This window comes from Rhinopithecus roxellana, chromosome 5 (assembly GCF_007565055.1).
Source record: "Rhinopithecus roxellana isolate Shanxi Qingling chromosome 5, ASM756505v1, whole genome shotgun sequence".
NCBI classification, from domain to species: domain Eukaryota; kingdom Metazoa; phylum Chordata; class Mammalia; order Primates; family Cercopithecidae; genus Rhinopithecus; species Rhinopithecus roxellana.
The window spans coordinates 162,191,310-162,215,789 of record NC_044553.1 but is presented as its reverse complement, the minus strand read 5'-3'; the positions used below and the strand labels follow the sequence as shown (position 1 = coordinate 162,215,789).

The 24,480-nt window shown below is 62.6% G+C and overlaps 2 protein-coding genes across 4 annotated transcripts; one reads left to right on the top strand and one right to left on the bottom strand.

Moving 5' to 3' along the window:
• Positions 1 to 6,306: 6,306 nt before the first annotated feature.
• On the bottom strand, positions 6,307 to 17,287 carry TRMT61A (tRNA methyltransferase 61A). 3 transcript variants are annotated; one of them, XM_030930338.1, is made up of 5 exons: positions 17,199 to 17,287; positions 13,985 to 14,317; positions 12,939 to 13,298; positions 10,433 to 10,699; positions 6,307 to 8,763 (listed from the first exon to the last, which is right to left on the bottom strand). In XM_030930338.1, exons 2-5 carry the CDS (start codon positions 14,241 to 14,243, stop codon positions 8,492 to 8,494), a joined length of 1,158 nt encoding a protein of 385 aa, XP_030786198.1. In that variant the 5' UTR covers positions 14,244 to 14,317; positions 17,199 to 17,287; the 3' UTR covers positions 6,307 to 8,491. The 3 variants fall into 3 exon arrangements, with proteins under 3 accessions (XP_030786198.1, XP_010351903.2, XP_030786199.1); XM_010353601.2 differs by lacking the exon at positions 17,199 to 17,287 and having other exon boundaries at positions 13,985 to 14,890; XM_030930339.1 differs by lacking the exons at positions 12,939 to 13,298; positions 17,199 to 17,287 and having other exon boundaries at positions 13,985 to 14,890.
• A 3,070-nt stretch (positions 17,288 to 20,357) lies between these two features.
• Positions 20,358 to 23,795, top strand: CKB (creatine kinase B). Its single transcript, XM_030930341.1, has 8 exons — positions 20,358 to 20,473; positions 20,763 to 20,967; positions 21,091 to 21,245; positions 21,320 to 21,452; positions 21,835 to 22,006; positions 22,870 to 22,993; positions 23,149 to 23,338; positions 23,420 to 23,795. Exons 2-8 carry the CDS (start codon positions 20,775 to 20,777, stop codon positions 23,596 to 23,598), a joined length of 1,146 nt encoding a protein of 381 aa, XP_030786201.1. The 5' UTR covers positions 20,358 to 20,473; positions 20,763 to 20,774; the 3' UTR covers positions 23,599 to 23,795.
• Positions 23,796 to 24,480: the final 685 nt, after the last annotated feature.

Sequence of the window (24,480 nt, the reverse complement as noted above, 5' to 3'; positions counted from 1 at the left end):
GACAGTGTCCTACGGGGGGCCTGGAAGCCAGGCCGAGGGCCAGCAAGGCTGTGAGGAAACTTTGTGGGTCACCCAGACTCTGGGGACAGGAAGCCCTTGGCCACACATGGGGGGTGGGTGCCACTCAACACCACACATTGAAAATCAAGTATTTTCCTGAGCTCTCCTGGAGGCCTGGGACTTGGGCTGGGCAGCTGTGGCCACTGCCCTGCTGGGTGGCCTGCTAGGTGACCGTGCTCAGCATGGATCTTCCCGCCTGCCCCAACCCAGGCCCTGGGGCTTCTGGGCAGCTCTGACTCTTCTGTCCTAGTTCCCTCTCCAGACTGGGCACCCCCGCCCCTCACCCACTGCTCCCTCATCCACCAGATGCATCCCCTGTGTCCCCAAGGCCCTCACACAGCCTCTTGGGCTAGCGCCCAGCAGCCATCTGTAGAATGAAGAAATGGGCCGAATGAATGAATGAAGCTTGGAGGGGTGGCCCCATGCACCCCACGTGTAAGTTGGGGGCTTGGTTGTCTGCACCAAGTGACCCTCTCCCAGGGACAGAAGTACTTGCCGTCCCCTCCCCCACCCTAGCCCCCCCTAATTTATGCTACGAGGGGAGCCAGCCACTCGCTGGTCCCCTGCCTGGCAGCGGCTTTGTCCCCAGGCGGATTCCCAACGGCTGCCTTTGGGAAGAAAGGGCCCTTCTCTGGCCGGTGGTGAGGTCACCAGGAGGGGCCCGGCGCGCACAAAGGCCACCCTCCCCGCCCCGCCCTGCTGGCAGCTGCCTCTTTGTCCCCAGGAGAGACGCTGAGGGGCCCCAGCTCAGCCTCGGAGGAGCCTAGGCTTCCATTGCAGGGGGGCGGCACAGAGCAGGGGAGGGGCGGGAGCAGCCCCAACCCTGACTTTGCTCCTGGTCAAGTGGCAACACCTGTTGAGGGGCAGGCCCCTCCAGAGGCCTCCCCTGGGGAGGGTCTGTGTCCAGCTGTCTGCCTGGGTCCCCAGGAGAGGCAGGCGAGCTTCTGGGGGTGGGGACGGCAGCTGCAGGAAGGGGTGGGGAACCTGAGGTGTTAGGAGCTGCCTGGGCAGTCTGAGCCTGGCGAGGTGGGCTCTGGGAGCAACCATCCAGACGTGTGGACCAGCTGCTCAAACCACACCTCCCTAGCATGCACATGGTGGAGTGAGGGGCTGGCAGGCCTGGGGCACTCCTGGGCACTTCCCATGCCAGCCCCAAGGAGACTCCCACGAGGCCAGTTCGGGAGCTCCTGAGGGTACCCCTGGGACGGGGCAGGGCACTGAGGCTCAGAGAGAGCAAGGCCTTTGGCCAAAGCCCCGCCCAGGGTGGTGGGGCTAGGACCTGCCCCCGCCCTGCCTCCCCCAGGCAGTGCACAGAGGAGGTGTCCCTCCAGAGGGCACTGGACACCTCCTGGTGTGGGGCAGAGGGTTGGCCCAGTGAGGCCAGCGAGGACCGGGTGGCAGAGACCAGGGTGGCAAACGCCATGCAAACAGCAGCGGAGACGGAGAGCACGGGAGGGTGGCGGCACTGCCTGGCGGGCTCCACTGTGTGTTCACGGAGCGCCTATTGTGCGCCTGGCCCACCCAGGACAGAACTGTGCACACGGAATGTGTGGTTGAGCCAGGACCTCGGCAGCAGCTGGGGTCCGACCTCTACCTTTAGGGCTGGGGGAAGAGGCAGGGCTGAGGTCCAACCAATGCGATGCTGAGGGACAGAGGGTGTGTGTGGGGGAAGGGCGAGGGCTGGCCACTGTGCCCAGAAGCTCAGGAACCGTCTGTGAGGTGGGGAGGGCCGCCAGGCACGGTGACCTCCTAGCCTCCCTCCTCCTGGCCACCGGCTGGGCCCAGAGCTCCTTAGCAGGCCATCCACGGAGGGGAGATGTGGAGCCTGAAGGGAGTGGCACACACCCTCCAGAGGCGGCTGGACAGGGACAGCCACAGGGGTCAGGGGCCCTGCAGTGTGACTCTGGCAGAGCCTGGCTGGCAGGGCTAGGGGCTACTGAGTCTGGGGCCAGGAGAGGGGTGGCAGGGGATGGAGGCTCTACCAGAACTCCAAGCCCTGTTCTGAACCCCATGAGGGCCCCACGCCTGCACTTGGGGGCACCAGCCAGGCAGGCACAGTCAGAGGCAGGAGAGGCGGGGAGCATAAGTGGCCCCAAGACAGAGGCCACCAGAAGGTGAGCAGGCCAGGGCTCGGGGCTGCAGGAGCCATCGAAGGTGAGCAGGCCAGGGCTCGGGGCTGCAGGAGCCCTCAAGGGCACGTTCCGACCAGGTCCCCAGCTGGGTGGAGGCTGGCGTCAGGGAGTGTTGAAGCCCCACCAGGAGGGTGGCTGCCCTTTACCCTGAGGGGCCAGGCAGCCGGTGGAGTCTCAATGGCCTGAGGGTGGGAGTGCGCGCATTACTGAGGGACAAGTGTGGCCTGGCCCCCTCAGGGCTCCCCCTCCAGGAAGCGTCTCCTTCCCCGTTGCCAGGCACCCGGAATGTCCATTGTGCCTGTAGCTTAGCAACAAGCCTGTCGCCCCCACTGTCCCCACCCCATCCATGGTCGGCCCCCCACCCACAGCTGGCCCTGCATTCCTCTCCAGGGCCCGTGTCTCTACAGGTCCAGGGCTTCCAGGCAGGGGCCAGGCCCCAGACCACATTCAGCCTGCGTGTGCCGTGCCAGCACCCTGGGTGACAGGCTGGGTCCTGCCAGCTACCAGTGCTGGCCACTGGCCTGGGGCATCTTTCCTTTTTTTATTTTTTTAATTATTTGTAGAAACAGGGTTTCCCTGTGTTGCCCAGGCTGGGCTCAAGCGATCCTCCCATCTCGGCCTCAGGCATGAGCCACCACACCCAGCCTCCTTTTTTTAAAAATAAAAACTTTTAGAAATTGTCAAAGAAATGCACCAGCAGAATCGTGTGACGAATCCTGCACGCAGCTCCCAGGAGTCTGTGGCCAGCCTGGTTTGAGGTCTACTCCCCTTCCTCCCCAACCCTGTTATTCAGTGTTGGATCTCAGCCACCCTGTCATTCCCCGGCACTTTGTCAGCATGCCCGCAAATGTGGCCACGCCTTAAACTCACAAAACAGCCACTCAAGCTTCAAACTTCCCAACTTTCCTATTTTGTAAAAGACATTGGTTTATTCAAATTGGGGCCCCGTGGGGTCTGCGCACAGCAACCTGCTGTTGCTGCCGCAGTTTCTCTCTGGGAGCACAAGGGCATTCGCAGCGCAGCAGCGGGGAGCGCCAGGGTCTGGGGCTCAGAAGCAGCCAGTCCAGCCACACCGGGAGAAACTGAGCTGCAGCTGACCGAGTAGCCTCAGAGGATCAACCGGCCGCGTGCAGGAAGCTGCCCGAGACCTGCCGCTTCAGTTAATAAAGGGGGTTTTTGTTTCAGAAATAAAAAGAAATGTTTGCCAGACTCCTGGGTCTTCCAGCCGTGATTCTCAGATTTGAGTACCAGAGCCACCTGGAGGCTTGGAGAAAGGGGGCACCCTGGTCCTTGCCTTGGAGTTCTGGCTCAGCAGGGGTGAGGTGGGGACGACGCTGAGCAGCAGGGGTGGGGTGGGGACAATGCTGAGCAGGTGGTCCAGGGGCCACATCTTGAGATGCTCAGTGTCACGGGCACTTCAGGAACATATCTGTGACTAAAGTTTAGCAATGGTGTCACCCAGAACACGAGAAGAACTGCCTTGTGGGTTTTTAAAGATTAAAGAACCAAAAGCAGCGTGCCTGGCATGTGGTAGGCATAGCTATCTCTCTATGCAGGAGGCACCTATGTTGCTATGAAGATGGCTTCAGCACCCACCTGGTGGCAGCATACGCAGGTGACAGCACAATGCGGGCTCTGAGGGCCTGTGACAGCACCTACCTCAGCCCCCTCAAGGGGTGAGGAGGGCCCGACACAGGAAAATGGATAGGAAACAAGACATGGGGTGAAGTTCTGGGCTGGGGGAAATACAAGGCCCCAAAAGCCTGGCGGGGCAGGACGGCCTGCTCTGACCCATGCCCTTCAACCACGTTAAAAGAGCCCAGGACACACTGGGAGGGGCAAGAGGAGGGCGGCTTGGGGCAGTGGCATGCAAGCCCCCGAGTCTCAGGAGCTAAGGGGCATGGCTGCCAGAGCACGGGAGGGCCAGGCACAGGCGCCACCCTCCCTGCAGCCCCCAGCTGGTGTCATCTGTCAGAGGGCACTGCCGTGCTTTGCTCCCTGACCTGGCCCCGTGCGGGAAGCCGGTGGGACCTGAGGCACCGAAGGGAGCATGGGGCGGGCGGGAGGGAGGCAGGGGGCCCGCCATGGGGGGCCAGGAGGTGGGGACACCCCTCCCCACTCCCGTCCCCTCTGCTTTGCTGCTTCTAGAAGTGCCTGCACCGGCCTGCCCCCTCTTTGAAGGGACAGATGTCAGGGAGAAAGCTGATTATTGTCAAAGGCTGGAGGCTGTGACCGGAGATCTCGGTGAGCGTGACCCAATTCTGAGCTATTCTCAGCCTGGTGGGAGCAAGTTATTCCCTCCCGCCAACGCCACCACTTCGGAGGCGGCCTGACTTTGAAACGCCCTCGTCCTGGCTGACGGGCTGGGCCACGCAGGCTCCCCTGGGCACAGAGGCTCCACGTGGGGAGGGCCCATGGGCTGGCAAGGCCACTGCTAGGGCAGGGCAGCAGGCTGGTCCTCCTGTGCCCCTCCTTGCTCACTGATGAACCACAGTGGGTTGCAGGGCCCAACCCACTGGCTCTGGGGTCCACACACCCCGGCACCCAGCCTGTCTGCCGCCAACCTGTTGGCCACCTCGGGAAGCGACTTCTCTCAAGGCTCAGTTCCAGTGTTCAGAAGCAGGCGGTGCGCAGACCACCCAGGACAGAAAGGCCCGTCCACTCCCCCACCCCACACCAACCCAGACCTACCACACAGGGTCCAGGCCACTGCTGCTCCGCAGCCACACCTCGCCCTGCACTGTGTGCCCAGATCTGGGTCTGTCTGGCTCCTGGGAGCCCTGAAGGGCAGGGGCTGGCACGTGGGAGGCACTCAACCCATGCCTGCTGGTGACAGCGCCCACCCTCTGTGGACAGGGCGTGAGGCCCGGCAGTTGCTCCCTCCCTCTGAGGGCATCAGGAGCCAGGCCCCTCTTTGGGGACCCTCTTGCTCAGGGCCCCTCCAGGCTGGCGTGCGAGCCCTACAGCCCCGGGGCTGTGGGGGCACTGAGTCCAGCACTCACCCTGCTTAGAGCAGCTCTGGAAACAGCACTTGCCAGCCCAGAAGCTGGAGGAGCACCCTCTCCATCCACCGCTTCTGGGGCACCACCCACCCCACCTGCATGGCTTGCCCTCCCTTCTCCAATGTCCACCTGCACAGGTGTCTCCTGTGCAACCTTCCAGGACTCTGCCTGAAAACTCTCTGCTCTCTAGGGTCATGCACTGGGGAACCACTTATGGCCAGGATTCCGGAGTCGCAGCTCTGTGCCTCAGTTTCCCTACCTGTGCAGTGGACTGTTGGGGGGGCTCGGGTCCCCTGGCAGCCCACTTGCCCTCCATCTTCTGGGCCAGAGGCAGTGGGTGGAAAGAGCAAAGGCGCAATAGAGGCAGAGGGGGGAGTGGAAGGGGGACAGCCCCAGACCTAGACCGCAGGGGTGAGGGCCTCTTGGGTCCTCAGGGGCAACCCCGCTTCATCACATTCTGCTAGACAGGGTGTGCCCCCAGCGGCCTGCTGCCCTCCGCCCACCCAGAAATCCTGTCCTGGTCCCCACCCGTGCAGCCCTGGCTGGGCCCAGCCCTCTGGGGCTCTTCGGTGAAGGGCTGGGCCCTGAGGCAGGCATGGTTGGGGCAGAGGGAGGCCCAGGAGCAGATCACACCCTGGGGCTTCCTGAGGGAGGGGGACTTTAATCCTGGCTCTAGGGCAGTACCCAGGACTGGGACCCTCCAAGCAGGTCAGGGCCAGGGCCTGGGACCTTCCAGGGCGTGGGCAGCTGGGAGTCATGTGCCACTGTCTCAGTGCAGGACAGAGGGCGAGGGGGGAGGAATTTCCAGGGAAAATCTGAGGCCCAGGCGAGTCCACACTGGGCCAGGGAGGGCGTTTCTGGTGAATCCTTGCCCCATGATGAGCCCGTGCTGCTGACTCGAGCTGACCATCGGGGCCTGCTGATCCGTCACTCGCGGCCATGGGCCCAGCGCTGCCCCTGGAAGTCAGGCTCCCCATCACAGAATGGGGCTGCTGTTTGCCTTCTGCTCCTCTGCTGTGGGGGCTCCCTCGGGCCATGGTGTGCAGGACTCTCCCGCCTGGGCATTAGATGGTCTGGGGAAGCATGCTGAGAAAAGGACATTTGAAGGGGTCTTGAAGGACATACAGGAGTTTAAGGCTGGCTCAAGGCCAGGTGAGGATCCAACCTGAGGGAGTGGGGTGAGGCCCAGCTCTACGGTGGGTGGGGGTGGATGCCTGGAGGCTCAAGGTCCTCATGGGGGCCTGTGTGCAGGGCAGAGCAGCAGGGCCGAGAGGATTGAGACAGCGACTGTCCCACGTGACAACTAAGGGTGGATTCCGCTCTCCATGTGCGGATCCTGGTGACTCACCCAGAGCCGCCACGTGGGCTACCAGTCCTGGCTGGAAAATGGGCACAACCGGGACCCTACAGTGCCTGAGGCTTACGTGTCCTATAAACCGTGGAGCTGCGCCTCAAAAGAAACATCTCCTGGTGTTCACCTGTCAGACAGCATGCAGGCCTCTGTTGTAGCCAGGAGGGGCAGGGCAGGCTTGGGGAACTGAGACCTCAGGGGTGTGTGCCACCCAGTTCATGACACCCCAGGCACAGCCTGACCCCAAGGCTCCTGGCATTAGGGTCACCCACTTCCATGTTGAACCTGACCGGGGGCCCCGCCTCTGTGCCCCAGGTGAGGAACAAGGTCAGAGGGAAGGCTTGCGTCCTAGAAGGAGGACAAGCCCTCGGAGCAGGGCTGAACAACTCTCAGGGACACAGGATTCCCCGACCACATAAGCCACAGCCCCCAGTGACCCAGTGTGATACTTCGCGGGGACCAGGCGGCCTGGGGTGGACCCTTCCTGCAGGGGCTCATGCAGCAGCCCAGGCAGCCACACTGAATATTCCAGCCCAGGCTGTGGAGGAAGGCCCAGCACTCCTGGACCACCCCAACCCCAGGGACAAGTGGCCTTTTCTGCAGCCAGATGGGGACGGCCACACATCTGCCCCTTTGTCCTGGAGTCTGGAGCACCCATCATGCCAAACCAGGACAGGCAGGAGCAGGGACTAGGGGCAGAGCGCAGGCAGGGCTGGCCTGGACAGCAGCTGGGGGTGGCCTTGGCCGCTAGGGGTCATGCAGCACAGAGGGGACGGCACATTTATTGCTCATCACTGACACTCAGGGCCAGGCCGCTGCCAGCACAGCGCTCAAGGCCCCAACAGCCACTGACTCCACGGGCTGAAACCCAGGCCCCCTCGGCACCAATGGCAGCTCCAAGGGCCCCATGGCTGACACAGGCACCGGTCCTCCCTTGAGGCTGTCACACCAGGGCGGGCGAGGAGAGCCCCCCAGCCTGGGCGTCCCACCGTCTGTCCCCGCTTTGGAAAATGCCCCCTTAGCCTTTAAGAGGTGTTCACATAGGCACTGTCCCTGGAAGGTGTCCTGGACACACCTCCCCGACCCCCCCACACTGTTGTCCCCGTGGGGGGACCTCCTCCATGCCCCTGGCTTCTGCGAGGGGTAGGGGTGCCCACATAGTTCCGGGACTCACAGGCTGGCATTCACACGCCAGCCCTGACACGTGTGCCTGGTCGCCTGTGGCAAACAAGCCCCTCTGCTGCTCCTCTCCGCAGCGCTGCCTGGCCTGTGTCAAGGGGCTCAGGCTGGGTGGGGGCTGCCCCGCCTCTTGGACTTGAGTGGACGCAGGCCTGGGCTGAGCCCAGTGCTGTCACATCAGCCTGAAGGCCAGAGAGCAGGGTCACCTCCCTGGTTCCTGGGCTGGCCTGGTCTCCTAGCACTGGGGAGGGCAGGGCAGGGATCCTGGGTCATCTCACCCTAGCTTCTGGCCCAGGCTGGAGCCTCGGCCCGGGAACTGGAGAAACACGAGATGGTCTCAGGCCCTGTGGGGCAGCCAGGGCCGTGGGGGCTCAGGGGTCAGATGCAGTGTGGCCTCGGGGACAATGCCCCTTCCCTCCTCCACCCCCTTCCTGCTTAGGCCCACCTGGGAGGGGTCAGACTCCCCCACCTGCACCCTTTGGCCTCAACACCCAGGGGAGCCTGTGGCAGTGGAGACTTCATATTGGCAACAAACAGCAGCTGGGATGGGCCGCGGGGCTGGACAGCAATGGCTGAGGCCCAGCCCCAGCACTCCTCCTCCATCATAGCCAACCCTCCTGCCGTCCCACTCTGGCCACCCAGGAGGCCCCCAAGCCCCGCCCCACCATCTGTGTCTGGCAGGCATCGCTGACCATATAAGGTGCCTCTGGCCTCCCTGCCCAGCCCTTCGGTGCTCCCAGCTCCCTGATGCCCTGGGCGGCGGCCCCCTAGCCTGGGGTCTTGGTGGCGAAGGTCAGGTAGCCGGTGTGGCCCACGGCCTCCTTCATGGGCGTGCCGCTGCGGAAGGGGCCAGTGTCGGGGCTGGCAGGGCCATCTGTGCCCGCGCCCAGGTCAGGCGGTGGCAGGCTGACAGTGCGCACGTTGTAGACCTGTGGCAGCACCTCCAAGGTGCTCAGCTCCGAGAAGCCACATGCCGCCAGCGCCTGGCACGTGCGCTGCACCTGCTCGATGCATGGAGAGAAGGAGCAGAAGCGCCCACCTGTGGGAAACAGGACCCGAGGGTCAGAGGGCAGGAGTGGCCTGTCTGGCCCTGGCATCCCTGAACTCCCACCCTAGGGTCTGAGGCCAACCTAAGATGGTCCCAGCACAGACTGCAAGCTCTCCAGAGCTGGTATGCAGGGCAGAGGGGCCTGGCCCTCAACCGGCAGCCCACCATGGGGCCTGGCGCCACTGTTCATGTCACCCAGCTTAGCCGCACCAGGCCCTCCCACATGCCAGGCACTGGGTCAAGCTCGTGCCGCCATTGTCTCACTTGGCCCACAGCGGGCACTGCTCTCCTGCCTTCCACGGGGCTGCTGGAGTGCTGGGCCCAGAGCAGCTCTGACAGCACGGCAGCGCGGGGCGGTGCGGGGGCCGCTGCTGTCACAGGAAATCAGAGGCTGTCACTGCTCCCAGGAACAGGAGGCGCCTACTCAAAGCACAGCCTGAGCATGACAGCCTCTCCCCGCCGCCTCCCACCAGGGCAGCCGCGGGCTTCACTTGGCCTGGCCTGCAGTGAATGAGAACCCAGCCCGGGTCGGTTCCTGTCCTGGCCGGGAGGACCTGGGGAAGCCAGGGCCGGGTAGAGGTATGTGGCCCAGACAAATGTCCTCAAATGTCCCTGAGGCTTAGTCTCCCCAGGTGTACCCTGACACGGGGCCGCCGGGAGGTTCAGGGTTAGAGGAGGCACCTTCTGTGTGACAACAGCCTAGACAGGGCACCGAGGCTGAGCGCACCGCACCCTCCCCAATGGCCTCCAGTGGCCAGCAGGAGACGCCAGGCCCCTGAATGAGCCCGGAGCCTTTGGACCCAGAACGGGGAGCTCGCAGGAGAAGGGACAGGTCCCAGAGGCAGGTGCAGGTTCCCTGGGCCACTCTGGAGGAAGGAGTGACAAAGGCAGCCTGGGGCCCCAGGAGGGCTTCTGCCGGGTTCAGCCTCCCCGGGACTATGGTTCAGGCCCAGAAGTGTCCTCAGAGCAGGGAGCCTAGGAGGCAGAGCATGGAGATCCCCACAGCTACCCCAAGGCCTCCTCAGCAGAGACCAGGACCCAGGAGTCAAGGCTGGGCCGGAGCCAGCAGGGAATCCCCGGCCACGGCCTTGCTGTCCGTACTAGGCCTCGGCTAGTCATTGAGGTGGGGCGGGGCGCCCCACACCCCCACCCTCCACCCTCTCACAATGCAACTCTCAGCTGGGAAGAAGGGGCCCCTGCTGCCTGAACTGCTCCTTCTCCAGAAAAGGGAAAAGCCTTGGGCCTCCCAGCCACCTCCCTGGCTTGAGGCCCGACCTTCCCCAGGGCTGCCCCGCCTCCGCACCCAGCATCTTCCCTAAAAGGGGCTCCCTGGGCTCCAGAGCTTGGGGTAGGAGAGACTTCGGGAACAGCACGGGCAGGGGATTCCAGACACCTCCAGCCGGGCCTGCCCTGCCCTTGGGTGGCACTGCCACCTTTCCCAATCGGGGGTTGACATCCTCCCCATCGGCCCATCCTCCCCAGCTCTGCCTCCCCTGGCCAGCCTGACCCACTCCTCATCTAAGGCCAAGACGAGGCCCTGGCCTAGCCACTGCCATGGTGTGGCTTGGTTTCTGGACCCCTCTGAGCTCCCAGGAGCTCAGTCCTGCACCCTTGCCCCACCCCCGCCTGGGCTGTACCTCTCCCGGAACCCCTAGTGCACCTTCGACCTTGAGGGCATCCCAGGCATGGCCCACAGCCTCCCAGGGTGATGGGATGTCCAGGAAGACGGCGTCGGCCACGTGGCTCACGCCAAAGCCGCTGCGGCATACATCCTGGGTGCGCACAGTCACCCAGCAGCCCACACGGTGCTCCTGGAACTCCTCCCGGGCCTTCTCTGCCCGCTGCTGGTGGAACTCCACCGTGTGCAGGTGGCCCGTGGGTGCAATGGTGCGGATGATGGCGTGGGACACTGAGCCACTGCCGGTGCCTGGCAGGACAAGATGGGAAGGGCAAGGCATCAGTTGGGACTGCTCGGGACCCACAGCCTCCCAGGAAACAACCCCCACCTCACCCTGGAGACCCACACAGTGCTCGGGAGGACCCCAGATTACAGGTGGGCGTTACTCCAGGGCTGTGTGGTCCCCGCTGCCTAGAGCCCTGGGCTAGCTTTGGGTTGGGCACCCTGTCTAGGGGTGAGCTGGGGTTGACAGGCTGTGTATGCCATGGTGTCCGTTGTGGGCACAGGCCAGGCCAGTGGCAACCCTGCCCTAGCCCACCTGGCGCATATATAGGGACTGAGAGCAGCCCAGCTGACTGGAGCCTCAGGGGAAATCTGTGCAGGGGGAACAGAGAGGCCCATCCCATCGCTCAGCCCTCTCTCCTTCCAGGCATGGCCAATCCCTTCCTCAGTCCCTGTCAACAGTGGCCTACCCTGCCGGCCCTCATGCCCACCTCTCCCCAGAAGCTCCTTGGTCCCCTTGAGACAGCCCACCCCCACCAAGCCTGCCTAAGCCTGACCCCAGCACACGGGGGCTGGGGCTCTGCCGTGGTCTGGTTGGACTCAGGACGCAGGGCCTGGCCACCAGCCACACAGCCCCAGTCCTCCCCAGCACACCTGCCCCCAGCTTCCCTCCGGATGGCCCCTCTGCTTGACTTTCTGTCCTGTGGAAAGGGCCAGGGCCTGCGTCCCTCCTTCTGCTCCACCTTCAGGGGTCATCTACCTGATGCCACTCCCATCCCCAGGCCCCTCCACTCGAGACTCCTGCTAGAGCAGCTACTGCACACTTGCCACCCATCCCTCGAACCCAAATCGCACTGAGCATCACAAGCGCTTGGGCCAGACCCATAGAGGTGCCTGCACTCCCTCTGTCCCATCCCACGTCCTGCCACCTCCCACATTCTTTGTAGGAAGCAGCCCCTCCCCTAGGTGCTCCCAGTCTGCTGCCTCTTTCCCCCTGCAGAGCCTGGCCATGCCTCCTTCCCACTCAGGGGCAAGTCAGACTTGCTGGCCTCTGGGGTGGAGCTCGCTTCCCCTCCAACCTCACTCCCAGCCCCTCTGCCTCCCTCACTGAGCCTGACTCGGCAGCACGCTCCAACTGCAGGGCCTCGGCATGCTCCTCCTTGGTGGTGCTATCCCTCGGCTCTTCGCAGGCCCCTTCTCATCATGTTCAACTCAAATGTCCCCTCCTCAGAGAGGTCTTCCCTGCCTGGCCTAGCTGGAGGGACCTCACTCTAGGTCCCCCTCAGACACGCAGCCCTGTCTCACAAGTTTCACAGTAACCAGTGGCACTGAGCCGCTCACCCAGGCTGTGTCCCCGCTCCTCAAGGGCAGGAACCTGGTCTGTCTTGTTCCGGTTCCGAGGAGGGGACCTGGCATATCTGAGGAGGCCAGGAGAAGCGTGCTGCTTGATTGAGCTCTCTCGCGAGAGTGGGGCAGGGGTGGAGAGGCCAGCACCCGCCACAGGATGCACAGGAGCAGCAGCTGATGGGCTTGGCTAAGTCCTGCTCTCCACCCTTCCCACCCAGACACCCCAGAGAGGGACACGGTGACCTGCAGCCCTCAGAAAGCCAGCATGGCCGTGCTAGGCACTCTTCGTGAACCTGAACCCTAGCTCTCCTGCCCATGAGGAACATGCCACCAACAACCTAGATGCCGAAGTGCCTGGGGCCAATCTTGGCTTCAATCACTGCACCGGGCAGCCCCAGCACCTGTATGTGTGCAGGGTTCCCACAGCCCAGGCCCTGGACTCAATGACAATGGTGCTCACATTCATTGGTGGCAGGTGAGGATCTGATCATGGATGAGGATGGGAAGACTCCCCACCTACAGTGAGCTCCTTGGGGTAGCCCTGGCCTCTTTCCAGAAGGGGCAACTCTCTCTGCTTCACCATCAGCACTGAGGACTAGAGGTTGACGGTCAGCACCTAGGACAGTGCCAAGCATCCAGTTGGCCACACCCCACCAAGGCAAGCAGGACCCTCACTAGAGTACCAGTCCTCCCCAGCTCCCCCTGGCCCATTTACAGCCACCTCTCACTCCAGTTACAGCACCAGCCTCCTAATGGGCTTCCTTGCCTCCACCTTCACTCCCTGCTGTCTGCATCCCAGAAAGATGTGAAAATAGAAACCGAGGAGCCCCATCTGTCTGTAGGAAGGGCAGGCTGGAGGCTCTGACCTCCACCTTTGTGTCAATTTCTGAGTTAAACTGAGGCAGCCTGAGGAACTCACCAGACTCACAGACTACAGAGCCGGGCCGAAGCTCCAACATCATGGTGATGAGGGCGATGTCGGTGGAGTAGAGGATCTGTGTGCGGTGCGGCAGGTTCAGCGTCCAGAGCTCCGGCGTGGGGTGCAGCACGTACACCCAGCCACCTCGGCCGCACGTCACCTTGGAGCCGAAGGGGCGGCCGATAAGGTCAACTGAGTGTCGCAGGACACCATGCCGGGTCTGGGTCTGTGCCCCACGCTGCACACGCACTGCCACCATTGCACCATGGCCCAGTGACAGGATGGCCGTGTCACCCTCCTTGATCAGCTCCTCGTATGCCACGAAGCTCATGGTGCTAATGTCTGGCAAGTGCCAAGGACCTGGGGAGGGGTGTGTGTAGGTATGAGCAAGTCAGGAGGCAGGATGAGGGTCTGGGGTCTAGGTAGAAGGCTTCGAGGCCTACATCCTAGCAGTGGGCATGGGTGGGGTGTGGCTAGTTCAGCCTCTGCAACTGCCTGACAGGGAGCCCTATTAATAGCGCTGCACTCTGGCCTGGCCTCTGAAGTCTGTCTTGGTCTAGGACAAGAGACAGGGACTATGAGCCTAAATCAGAGATGAAAAGACTGAGGCTTGGCAATGGCGGAGGTCGGTCCCAAGGATTTCCGGAGTGAGGACCCGACCCTCCCATCACCCTTCTCCATGAGTCAGACTCCCATTCCCCAGGTGTGAGAGGAGGAAGCGCCTTTGCGAGGTGTCCACCGGCGGGGGAGAGGCAAATGGTCAATGAGGTCACCTCCAAGCCAGGCTTGATTCATCGCCCCAGTCTCCCCCACAGGGACTGGGTAGCAGGGTATGACAGAGGAGTAAGGGCTCCCCAGGAAGGGGCTGGTGACTCGGAGCTGGCCGTCCACGCAAACACCGCCCAGCCGGTGCAGAGGCAGCAAGGGGCCAGGCCGGGCCGGCGGAGGCCGCCCATGCGAGGCTGGAGGAACAGGACTTGCGCGCCGCGCTCGGCCCGGGCCACTCTCACCCACGCCCTGCCACCCTGGGCCCCGCGGAGTCTCACCTGCGACGCTCCCGCCGCCGATGCTCCACACGTGCCTCCGCGACGCGCGGCGGGGGCGGCCACAACACTTCCGGCTCCGCGCCCGCTGATGACGTCGCGCCCCGCCTCGCCCCCTCCGCGCACGGGATCCTGGGAGCGCCAGGCTGCCCTTCCCGCCCCTCCCAAAGGACGTTTCCTGGGCGACTTCTTGCCTCATGTGAGCTGCTCTGTTTACACTTGCTGGTCGCTGGAAGATCGAAAGACTGTACAAAATCCACATGGCGGCCGGCCGGCGTGGTGGCTGTCGCCTGTGATCCCGCGCTTTGGGAGGCCGAGGCGGGAGGTTCTTCTGTGCTGAGGAGTTCGAGACCAGCCCGGGAAACGTAGTGAGACCCCCACCATCTCTACAAATAATAACAAACAAACAAAAGGTCCCCCCGCCCCGCCGGCCGCGGCTTGCCATCGCACCCAGGCACATTTGAAGGGCGGCAGGAGCTAAGGCCTGGCTGTCACTGCTGTCCCGGACCCCTTTGACAGCCCCTGGGGATCCACCAAAGGGCTGGCCCGTGGCTCACTGCCCAGTCCTCTGTGAGGACACTTTGCCATAGACATTGTGTTATTGCAGACTGCTCTGGAAACACCCCTGACTGGGCCCTAAGATGAATTCCAGAAAGGAATCGCAGGTCAAGGGGCCGTCCTAAAAGGCTTGGGCTAGCGTCAGCCAGAGCTCTGTGCAGCAGATGGGGACCTGGAAAAGTCTGCAAAAGTGGCCTTCCTCCCAGGCCCTGCCTCCCCCGATGGGGGCACGTTCTCCTGAGTGCAGAGCTGCTTCTAGGAGGGAGAGGGGGTCATGTATCCCTTCCTGGGAACCAAGGCATAGTGAGAACCGGATGACTTGGGCCCACTTTTGAGTCTGGTGAGGAGCCTGAGCAGGAGACTGGAGGAGGTGCTGCTGGAGGACAGGCAAAAAAGGGAAGCGGGAGTGGTGTTCTGTCTCAGCAACGCCATTCCCAGCTGGCTTCTCTGTGGAGTGTGTGTGCAGGGGAGCGGGGGCAGGGGACACAGATTTTCTTCCTCCAGCCCTTAGCTCTCGGGACCAGAGCTTGGAGAGGAACAGAGACTCCCCTACCCAGCCTACTAGGGTTTAGCCTATGCCCGAACCCAAGCCAGTTAGCAATGACCCTAGGCCACCTTCCCCAGTCACTCAGCCACTCCAGCCTGGTAAAATGAGGTGGCCAGGCTCCTTGAGAGCAAGCTCTGCTCTGGAGCCCTGGCAGCCTGTGGGACACTCTCAACTCTCTCGCCTCTGGGGCAGGCCAGGCCACGGTGTTTGTGGCCCTTACATTGGCTTCTCAGGGTCCATCATGGAAACCCAGGGTTCCAACCTCAGCCCCTCTGCATCTCTGTCCTAGCTGCGGCTGAGAGCCCCCAGGAGTAAGCTGACGAGAGGCCTTCCATGGCCTCCCACTCTTTGGGCTCCTATCCCTGTGGGGCCACAACACTGGCCACCAGCTGCCTCTCCCTCTGCCTCATGGCCTCCCTGCCTTCTGCTCTCAACGCTGAGGCAACCCAGAGCCATCCGCAGCTCCCCAGCCTGTGTTCGAGCGGGTGCTTGTCTCCCTTGATGGTGCACCCGCCTGAGTCACCCCCTAATTTCTGCCCTGGGGGGTTCTGACTTTCTACTTCTCTTGGGTTTCTCTTCCCCAGCCTCTCAGCTGTGGTGTGGAGTCAAGGCCAAGTGCCTATGAGGGCCTAAGTGAGGACTTGGTGACTCGTCGCTGGTTTCCCTTGGTTCCAGCTTCCCACTTGCCTCTGTCCATTACGGCTGGTCAGCTCCTCCAGTGCCCCTTCCTCCAGGCAACCTCCTCAGCCCTGCCCACCTGCTCCATCTGAGCCTGCCCCAGTCCCCAGCCTGAGTCCTCAAGCAGAACCACCCCCCTCTACCCCAGCTGATGAGTCCCTGTGCAGAGTTTGTACTGGGGCTCCCCTAACAAGGGCTGATGCTGTGTATGCCCAGCTGTGTCATCTTATTGAATTCTCCCCAGGATCCTAGCAGGGAGGGAACACTTCACAGATGGGGAAACTGAAACTCAGAGAGCTTAAATAACTTGCCTAAGGTCACAGCCAGTGAGGTCAAAGTGGGATTAGGATTTAAAGCCAATCAACCCGCAAAGCTCAGCACTGAGGAGGCTGAGGAAGGAGGACTGCTTGAGGCCAGGAGTTGGAGTTCCACATGGACAACATAGCAAGACCCTATCTCTTAATTAATTAATTAATAATTAAAGCCGGTAAACCGGCTTCAGAGAACCAATGGCTGATTTGAAGAAAGGTGGGAACAGGCAGGAAGATGCCCACTGGGGAGGCTGCTCTGCCCAAATGCCTGGCAGGGACCACATGACTGCAGTCCCTCCCCACTGACCAGCACAGCCTCCTACCCCACTGTGCTCTGTGAACCCCAGTCAGCCCCTGTCCCTCTCCTGACCTCAGCCCACTTCCTCTTTGGGTTCTGCAGAACTCAGCGGCAGGACACTGGGAGGAAGCAATGCTGCCTCCGGCTGTACTCTGGGAGCAGACTCCAAGGATGGCTCCCAGTGCCCTACCTGGAGCCTGCCCTGGGCCTGCCCTGCTGAGCGGGGTCATGTTCTGTGGATAAAAGGCCTGGGCCTCCTTCGAAGCCCCCTCCAGGCCCAGTGGTTCATGTGTAACCGGGTGTGGTTTCTGAGGAACCTGGACCAAACACTGGCCTGGTAACGTCATCCAGCCTCCTGCCTGCATGCTGCCAAAGCAGCTACTGTGGGCCCTGGGGAGAGCAGGGGTCTGCAGACAGGGGAGTCAGCTGGAGGAGAGGCCGCCACCTTCCAGACTCCTCCCCTTGTGCCCCTCCTCTGGGGGCCACTAAGGCTCCCAATCAGCCCCTGCCTGGGGAGTCTCACCCTGACATTTATGTCTGAAGGCCTTGAGGGCCACCTCCCCACTGTCATCTGCTGCTGCTGCCCCCGTTGCAGCTGCCTGGCCCCCTGCACTGTCGGTCTGCCCCAGGCAGGCTAGTACAGGGCCGGGCTCTGGGAGGGTGGCAGGATTTCTGGGCCCATGACTGGACACCTCTGTCACCCAACTTCTGATCTATCTGCACATTGAGACCAGCCTGGCCAACACAGCGAGATCCCTGTCTCAACAGAATAAAAACAAAAATAAAATGATGATCTGTCTGCACACTGGGGGCAAAAATACCCACCTCAAAAGGCTGAGGGTTGCCAGCGGCCCCAGCCCGGAGCCGCCCCAGTGTCCGGCTCACTGCTTGCCATAGGCAGCCCTGCCCTCTGGACCTCACCTCTGCAGTTCTGCCCTTGCCTGTGGAGGGAAAGTGTGGGGAAAAGAAAGAGAGATCAGACTGTTATTGTGTCTATGTAGAAAGAAGAAGACATAAGAAATTCCATTTTGTTCTGTACTAAGAAAAATTCTTCTGCCTTGAGATGCTGTTAATCTGTAACCCTAGCCCCAAACCTGTGCTCGAAAAAACGTGCTGTGTTGACTCCAGGTTTAATGAATTTAGGGCTGTGCAGGATGTGCTGTGGTAAAAATGTGTTTGCAGGCAGTATGCTTGGTAAAAGTTATTGCCATTCTCCAGTCTCAAGTACCCAGGGGCACAATGCACTGTGGAAGGCCGCAGGGACCTCTGCCCAAGAAAGCCTGGGTATTGTCCAAGGTTTCCCCCCATTGAGACAGCCTGAGATATGGCCTCGTGGGAAGGGAAGGACCTGACTGTCCCCCAGCCTGACACCCGTAAAGGGTCTGTGCTGAGGAGGAGTAGTGAAAGAGGAAGCCCTCTTTGCAGTTAAGAGGAAGGCATCTGTCTTCTGCTCGTCCCTGGGAATGGAATGTCTCAGTGTAAAACCCGATCGTACATTCTATTTACTGAGATAGGAGAAAACCGCCCTTATGGCTGGAGTTGAGACATGCTGGTGGCAATACTGGTCTTTACTGCACTGAGATGTTTGTGTAAAGTCAAAGATAAATCTGACCTACGTGCACATCGAGGCACAGCACCTTTCCTTAAACTTATTTATGACACAGACACCTTTGCTCACATGTTTTCCTGCTGACCCTCTCCCCACCATTACCCTATAGTCCTGCCACATCCCCCTCACCGATATAGTAGAGATAGCGATCAGTAAATACTGAGGGAACTCAGAGACCAGTGCCGGCGCCGCGTGGGTCCTCCGTATGCTGAGCGCCGGTCCCCTGGACCCACTGTTCTTTCTCTATACTTTGTCTCTGTGTCTTACTTCTTTTCTAAGTCTCTCGACCCACCTGACGAGAAATACCCACAGGTGTGGAGGGGCTGGCCCCCTTCAGGAAAGGAGAAAGGGGGCCCTTTCCCATGGGGGGCCTGGGGAAGCAGGTTAGGCTCTCAGCCAGGAGGGTGAGAGAGGGGAGGGGTGGCCTTCTGAGAAGCTGCAGATGCTGAAGACAGAGGAAGTCCTGAGTGTGGCCCCCAAGTCTCTCCCCCAAGTCTGCCTCCAGGGGCTGCAGCTATCCCTTCCAGAAATAGAAACTTAAGCCCTTCAGGCTTTGTGGGGTAGTGGGTGGGCAGCTGCAGAAATATCTAAAACTGGGGGAAGAGGCTGCATGGGGCACAGAGTGCAGGAATTCCAGGCTTAAGGGACACCTGCTGTCTGGCCAGCCCAGAGGGGCCATTTGCCTTTTTTACATGGGTTGGTTTTACTAGTCTAAAAAATGCTGACTTGGAACAGGACGAAGTATGCTAAGAAGCAAAGAGGTATGTGTCTCCTCTGCAGTGACCATGGGGATGAGACAAGAGGCAGGGCCCACACATAGATGCTAACATAGGCAGAGGTGAACGGGCTTCCCCTGCCTTTGGGCCTTGGCTCTGGTGCCGTCTCCTCAGAGGCATCTATTTGGGATCCCTTGTACCTGGAACTGCAGTGTTCTGTGTCCGCCTGACCCCAGCAGCACTGATCTGATGTCATCTGGTTTGCTGGACTGCTGGCTCATGGCCAGTCTTCCTCCAGCAGCAGGCGCTGTGTACCTTGCTGCCTGACGCATCCCCAGCGGCTGGCACTAGGCAGGTGCTCACTGTGCCACTGCTGGAGGGATTTATATCAAATATACCCACAGATAAGGGTTCCCCCCTTCCTTGCCTTATTCACGGAGCAACGGATGAGGGTCCTTGATGGATATTAACCCCACATACTCCACTTCCCCCTCTTAACAGCTGCATAGTATTCCATAGCAAGCAGGTGCCTTCCTACCCTTGGCCAGTCCCGCCTGATGGGCATCGGGTTGTATCCAGATGTGTTTGTTTTTCCCTCCATAGATCTCTTGGTCCATTAGTGGAGAGAACTGAGACATCCTTTCTAAGGGCTGCATTCCTAGAAGGGGGATTGCTGGGTCACGGAGTTCCAACGTTGTTAATGTTAATAGATTCTGCCAAATTACCTTGCAAAAAGCAGGCAGCAATTCAAGTTGCAGGCAGCGTGTGGACGTGTCTCCCCTCATTCCAACTCATAGCCAGCACTGGCTGGGGTCGATCTGAGAGTGCTGGGGGTAGGGAGAGGTGGAGTCACTGCTTAATTTGCATGACTCTAGTTATTCGTGATATGTTTTTTTTTTTCTTCTTCTTCTTTAAATCGCATTTATGCTTATTGTTTATTAGCGTTTCCTCCCATCCTTGCCTGAAGTCTCTGGGGACTGCCTTTGGGGGTCGGGTGAGCTTGTCCCCTGCGAAGAGGGCCCAGGGTTGGGGTCTGGAAACTCCAAGGCTGCACTTGCCAGCGGCCTCTTAAGACCACAGTGTCCCCGTGGTTTCTGGCTTGCATCCCCCGGAGCCCCAGGACTTGTCCAAGGTCAGGGCACCGCGGGTGCCCCCGGGCTGGGCCACAGCCAGACTGCGCCTCCCGCGCGCCTTCGCTTTGCACCAAGATCGCCCAGGAGATGCCTGCGGGCACCTTGAGGAAGGTCGGCGGCTCCGGGCCAGCTCGCACTGGCCGGAGGTGGGGTGGGGGCAGTACCTGCTGCGGAAGCCCCGAACGCTTTCGCCCTGCCCCTCGCCGCCGCCGCGGGGGCTGGCTGGACTAGGCGGGCAGGCTAGAGGATGCGGATGAACCCGAGCGTTCTCGAGTGCCCGGAGGCTCTCCGCCTCAGTTTCCCGCTCGGAGGCAAGGGCGTGCGAGGGGATCCAGATATTCAAGGATCTGAGGTTTCGGCCTCGAGGTCTTGGGCGGGGGACTGGGCAGGCTGCGCGGGGTCCCAGCGGGGAGACGGCTCGGGTGGGCGGCCGGGGGTGTCGGGGGCTGCGGGCGGCGGACAAAGCGGCGGCACCACCCCGCGGCGCGGGCCAATGGAATGAATGGGCTATAAATAGCCGCCAATGGGCGGCCCTCGTTGCGTCCCTTAAGAGCCGCGGGAGCGCGGAGCGGCCGCTGTTCGCCTGCGTCGCTCCGGGAGCTGCCGACGGACGGAGCGCCCCCGCCCCCGCCCGGCCGCCCGGTGAGTGGGCCCGGGGGCCGGGGGCGTCGGCGCCGGGGCTAGGGGCGCTGCGTGCAAAGGGGGCGCGGGCGCTGCGGCGTCACGCGCTGCGGGCGCGTTGCCTGGAGCGCGCGCCGGACCGGCCGGGGGTCCCCGGCGATGATGGCGCTCCCCGCGCGCGCTGCGGACCCCTCTGACCTTGGTCGCGTCCCGGGGGCGCCGGGGGGCCCGGCGGCGGGGGCCTGAGTGGTACGCGGGAGTCCGGGAACCCCGGCTTGCCGGTCCCCGCTGACCCCGCGTGTCCCCGCAGCCCGCCGCCGCCATGCCCTTCTCCAACAGCCACAACGCGCTGAAGCTGCGCTTCCCCGCCGAGGATGAGTTCCCCGACCTGAGCGCCCACAACAACCACATGGCCAAGGCGCTGACCCCGGAGCTGTACGCGGAGCTGCGCGCCAAGAGCACGCCGAGCGGCTTCACGCTGGACGACGTCATCCAGACAGGCGTGGACAACCCGGGTACGCGACCCCTCGGGGCCGGGGTCCCGGCGCCCCCTCCCCGCGCGCAGCCGCAGGGTCCTCGGCAGCGCGCTCGGGCCCGGCAGTGACGTCACTGTCTCCGTCCCGCGCCCCCTCCCCTAGGCCACCCGTACATCATGACCGTGGGCTGCGTGGCGGGCGACGAGGAGTCCTACGAAGTGTTCAAGGATCTCTTCGACCCCATCATCGAGGACCGGCACGGCGGCTACAAGCCCAGCGATGAGCACAAGACCGACCTCAACCCCGACAACCTGCAGGTGCGGGCGGCGGGCGGGGCGGCGGGCGGGCCGGGCCGGGGTCTCCGGGCGCTGACTCCCGTCTCGCCCCCCAGGGCGGCGACGACCTGGACCCCAACTACGTGCTGAGCTCGCGGGTGCGCACGGGCCGCAGCATCCGCGGCTTCTGCCTGCCCCCGCACTGCAGCCGCGGGGAGCGCCGCGCCATCGAGAAGCTCGCGGTGGAAGGTAGGGCCGGGCGGGCCAAGGGTCGGCGGCGGCTGCGCGCCCCTCCCGGCGCGGTCCCCGCCCGCTTTTGTTTACGTTGCCTGGGAGCGGCAGCCGCCGCCGCGCTCTTATCTGCGCGCTCCTGGGTTCAGTTTCCCGGAGGGACCGAAGGACGGAGGCCCAGCCCCGCGCCCACAGCGGCCTGGGGCCCAGGGAGGGCGGGTCCTGGCGCGGGGTCATCGACTGGGACCGTCGCCCGGGCCATGAGGACTGGACGCCCGCAAATCTGGGCGGGTGGGGGCCTCTGACGTCCCCCGGGGTGGAACACGGGGGCGGGCGGGTCCGCGCTGTGGGCTGGAGGGGCGGGCGCGGCAGCCGAGCGTCCTGAGCGCACCCCCCGCAGCCCTGTCCAGCCTGGACGGCGACCTGGCCGGCCGGTACTACGCGCTCAAGAGCATGACGGAGGCGGAGCAGCAGCAGCTCATCGACGACCACTTCCTCTTCGACAAGCCCGTGTCACCTCTGCTGCTGGCCTCGGGCATGGCCCGCGACTGGCCCGACGCCCGTGGTATCTGGTGCGTGTCCCTCTGTGCCCTCTCGCGGCGCCCGCCCTCCCCGCCGCCTCCCCTTTCCCTCTCGTCTCCCCTCGCCGGGGTGGGGCCCCTCGCGGCGAGGAGGAGGAGGAGGAGAAGGAGGAGAAGGAGGAGAAGGAGGAGGAGAAGGAGGAGAAGGAGGAGGAGAAGGAGGAGAGGAGAAGGAGGAGAGGAGGAGGAGGAGGAGGAGGAGGAGGAGGAGGAGGAGGAGGAGGAGAGGAGGAGGAGAAGGAGGAGGAGAAGGAGGAGGAGAAGGAGGAGAAGGAGAAGGAGGAGAAGGAGGAGAAGGAGGAGGAGGAGGAGGAGGAGGAGAAGGAGGAGGGAGGGAGGGGTCTGGGTTCCATGCCGCGCCTCCCGCGCAGGTGACCTTGGCCGAGCAGGTGCGTTAAGGTACTGGGCCCGGGCCCCTGGGCGCTCAGGACTCAGTCCCCCTCGAGACGTGAGGTGGGGGCAGGGCTCCCTGGCGCCTCTGCCCGACGCCCCTCGGGAGCTGGAGCTCCTTGTTTTCTCACTCCTCCGTCGCTGAGATTCTACCAGGGCTGGTGACGCAGAAGCTTCTCCGGGGGCAGGGCTCCTACCCCCACTGTCGGGGGCGGGCGGGGCTGTCCTGGCGGTCCCTGGCCCTACCTCACCTCAGACCACAGCACGTGATGGCAGCTGGGGTTCTCCTGCTCACTGTGAGGCATCTCGGTCCCCGCCTGCCCCGTGTTGGGCGGAGTCTTGGCAGCAGCCCCTGCTCCAGGGCAGGGTTGGGAGCAGCACCTCGGGGACTTGGGAAGTTCCTTTGGTCTGGGGACGGCCTGGGGCTTTTTTCTGGATATGCCCTGAGACCAGCCCTCCCGCAGGCACAATGACAATAAGACCTTCCTGGTATGGGTCAACGAGGAGGACCACCTGCGGGTCATCTCCATGCAGAAGGGGGGCAACATGAAGGAGGTGTTCACCCGCTTCTGCACCGGCCTCACCCAGGTGCCAGGGACGGGGCAGGCCCAGACCCCCCAGGGCTCCAGCAGGGATGTGGGTGCCCCATCAGTCCCCCTGGGGGATTTCTGGGACTTGGGAGTCTCAGGGCCTGTGGGGGTCTCAGGCAGCCCTTCTCCCTCATACCCTTTTCTCGTCTGCAGATTGAAACTCTCTTCAAGTCTAAGAACTATGAGTTCATGTGGAACCCTCACCTGGGCTACATCCTCACCTGCCCATCCAACCTGGGCACAGGGCTGCGGGCAGGAGTGCACATCAAGCTGCCCCACCTGGGCAAGCATGAGAAGTTCTCGGAGGTGCTTAAGCGGCTACGACTTCAGAAGCGAGGCACAGGTGAGCAGGGCAGGTGTTGCGGGCTTCCTGTTGGCCTTTGGGCAGCCCTGTTTCCTCCGCCCTGACCTGCTGTCTCCCCAGGCGGTGTGGACACGGCTGCAGTGGGCGGGGTCTTCGACGTCTCCAACGCTGACCGCCTGGGCTTCTCGGAAGTGGAGCTGGTGCAGATGGTGGTGGACGGAGTGAAGCTGCTCATCGAGATGGAGCAGCGGCTGGAGCAGGGCCAGGCCATCGACGACCTCATGCCTGCTCAGAAGTGAAGCCCGGCCCACACCCGACACCAGCCCTGCTGCTTCCTAACTTATTGCCTGGGCAGTGCCCACCATGCACCCCTGATGTTCGCCACCTGGCGAGCCCTTAGCCTTGCTGTAGAGACTTCCGTCACCCTTGGTAGAGTTTATTTTTTTGATGGCTAAGATACTGCTGATGCTGAAATAAACTAGGGTTTTGGCCTGCCTGCCTCTGAGTGGTGCCTCTCCTTTCCCGGGGGGAGGGGAAGGGCAGCAGCCAGGCCCCAGGAGTCTGAGTCCTGGGCCTGCCGTGGGCCTTGCCTTCCATGAGAAGGGACAGAAGCCAGCAGGTGGCCACTCTGTTCTGCCTCTCCCACCTAGTCCATGGGCCCCTTTCCTCATGTCTATTGGGCTGTGCAGGCAGGAACACTGGGGAGAACAAGGGAGGAGCTCCAGGCCTGAGCATCTGAGGGCATTCAGGCTTGGGTGTGGAGCCTAGCACGTTGCTCGGGCTCATCCTGCAGGGTGGGGGAGGTAGGGATAGTGGAGGTTGGGGGTTGAGCTCAGAAACTTGAGAGCTTTCTGGTCCCTCCAACTGGGTTCCTTCTCCAGTCTTCCAAGCTGCAACATTATCAGATCCAGGCATCTCCCTACCTCCCTCCTTCCTACCCCGCCAACACCTACTCTCTTATCTTCTCTTCCCTCCCAGCCTCAGCCTTCAGGCTGAACAGCCCCCAGCCCCACTGGCCCACGGGCTCAGCCCTCAGGACCCTCTACCAGCCCTGGGGAACCACTGGTTCCCCCTTCACTGGCAGCCACTTCGGGGGCCTCTGGGTGTCCAGCCCCTTGGCCTCAAGGTGGGACCACAAGGTAGGCAGAAGGGGGGTTGGGGCTGTTTAGAGCTTGGTCTCC

Coding starts and splice junctions, on each gene's coding strand:
- TRMT61A (XM_010353601.2), bottom strand. CDS start 14,441: ATGTGCCTGGGTGCGATGGCAAGCCGCGGCCGGCGGGGCGGGGGGACC. Junction 13,299..13,984: donor CGGCGGCGGGAGCGTCGCAG/GTGAGACTCCGC, acceptor ACCCCTCCCCAG/GTCCTTGGCACTTGCCAGAC. Junction 8,764..10,432: donor GGATGCCCTCAAGGTCGAAG/GTGCACTAGGGG, acceptor TGTTTCCCACAG/GTGGGCGCTTCTGCTCCTTC.
- CKB (XM_030930341.1), top strand. CDS start 20,775: ATGCCCTTCTCCAACAGCCACAACGCGCTGAAGCTGCGCTTCCCCGCC. Junction 20,968..21,090: donor GACAGGCGTGGACAACCCGG/GTACGCGACCCC, acceptor CCCCTCCCCTAG/GCCACCCGTACATCATGACC. Junction 22,007..22,869: donor CCCGACGCCCGTGGTATCTG/GTGCGTGTCCCT, acceptor GCCCTCCCGCAG/GCACAATGACAATAAGACCT.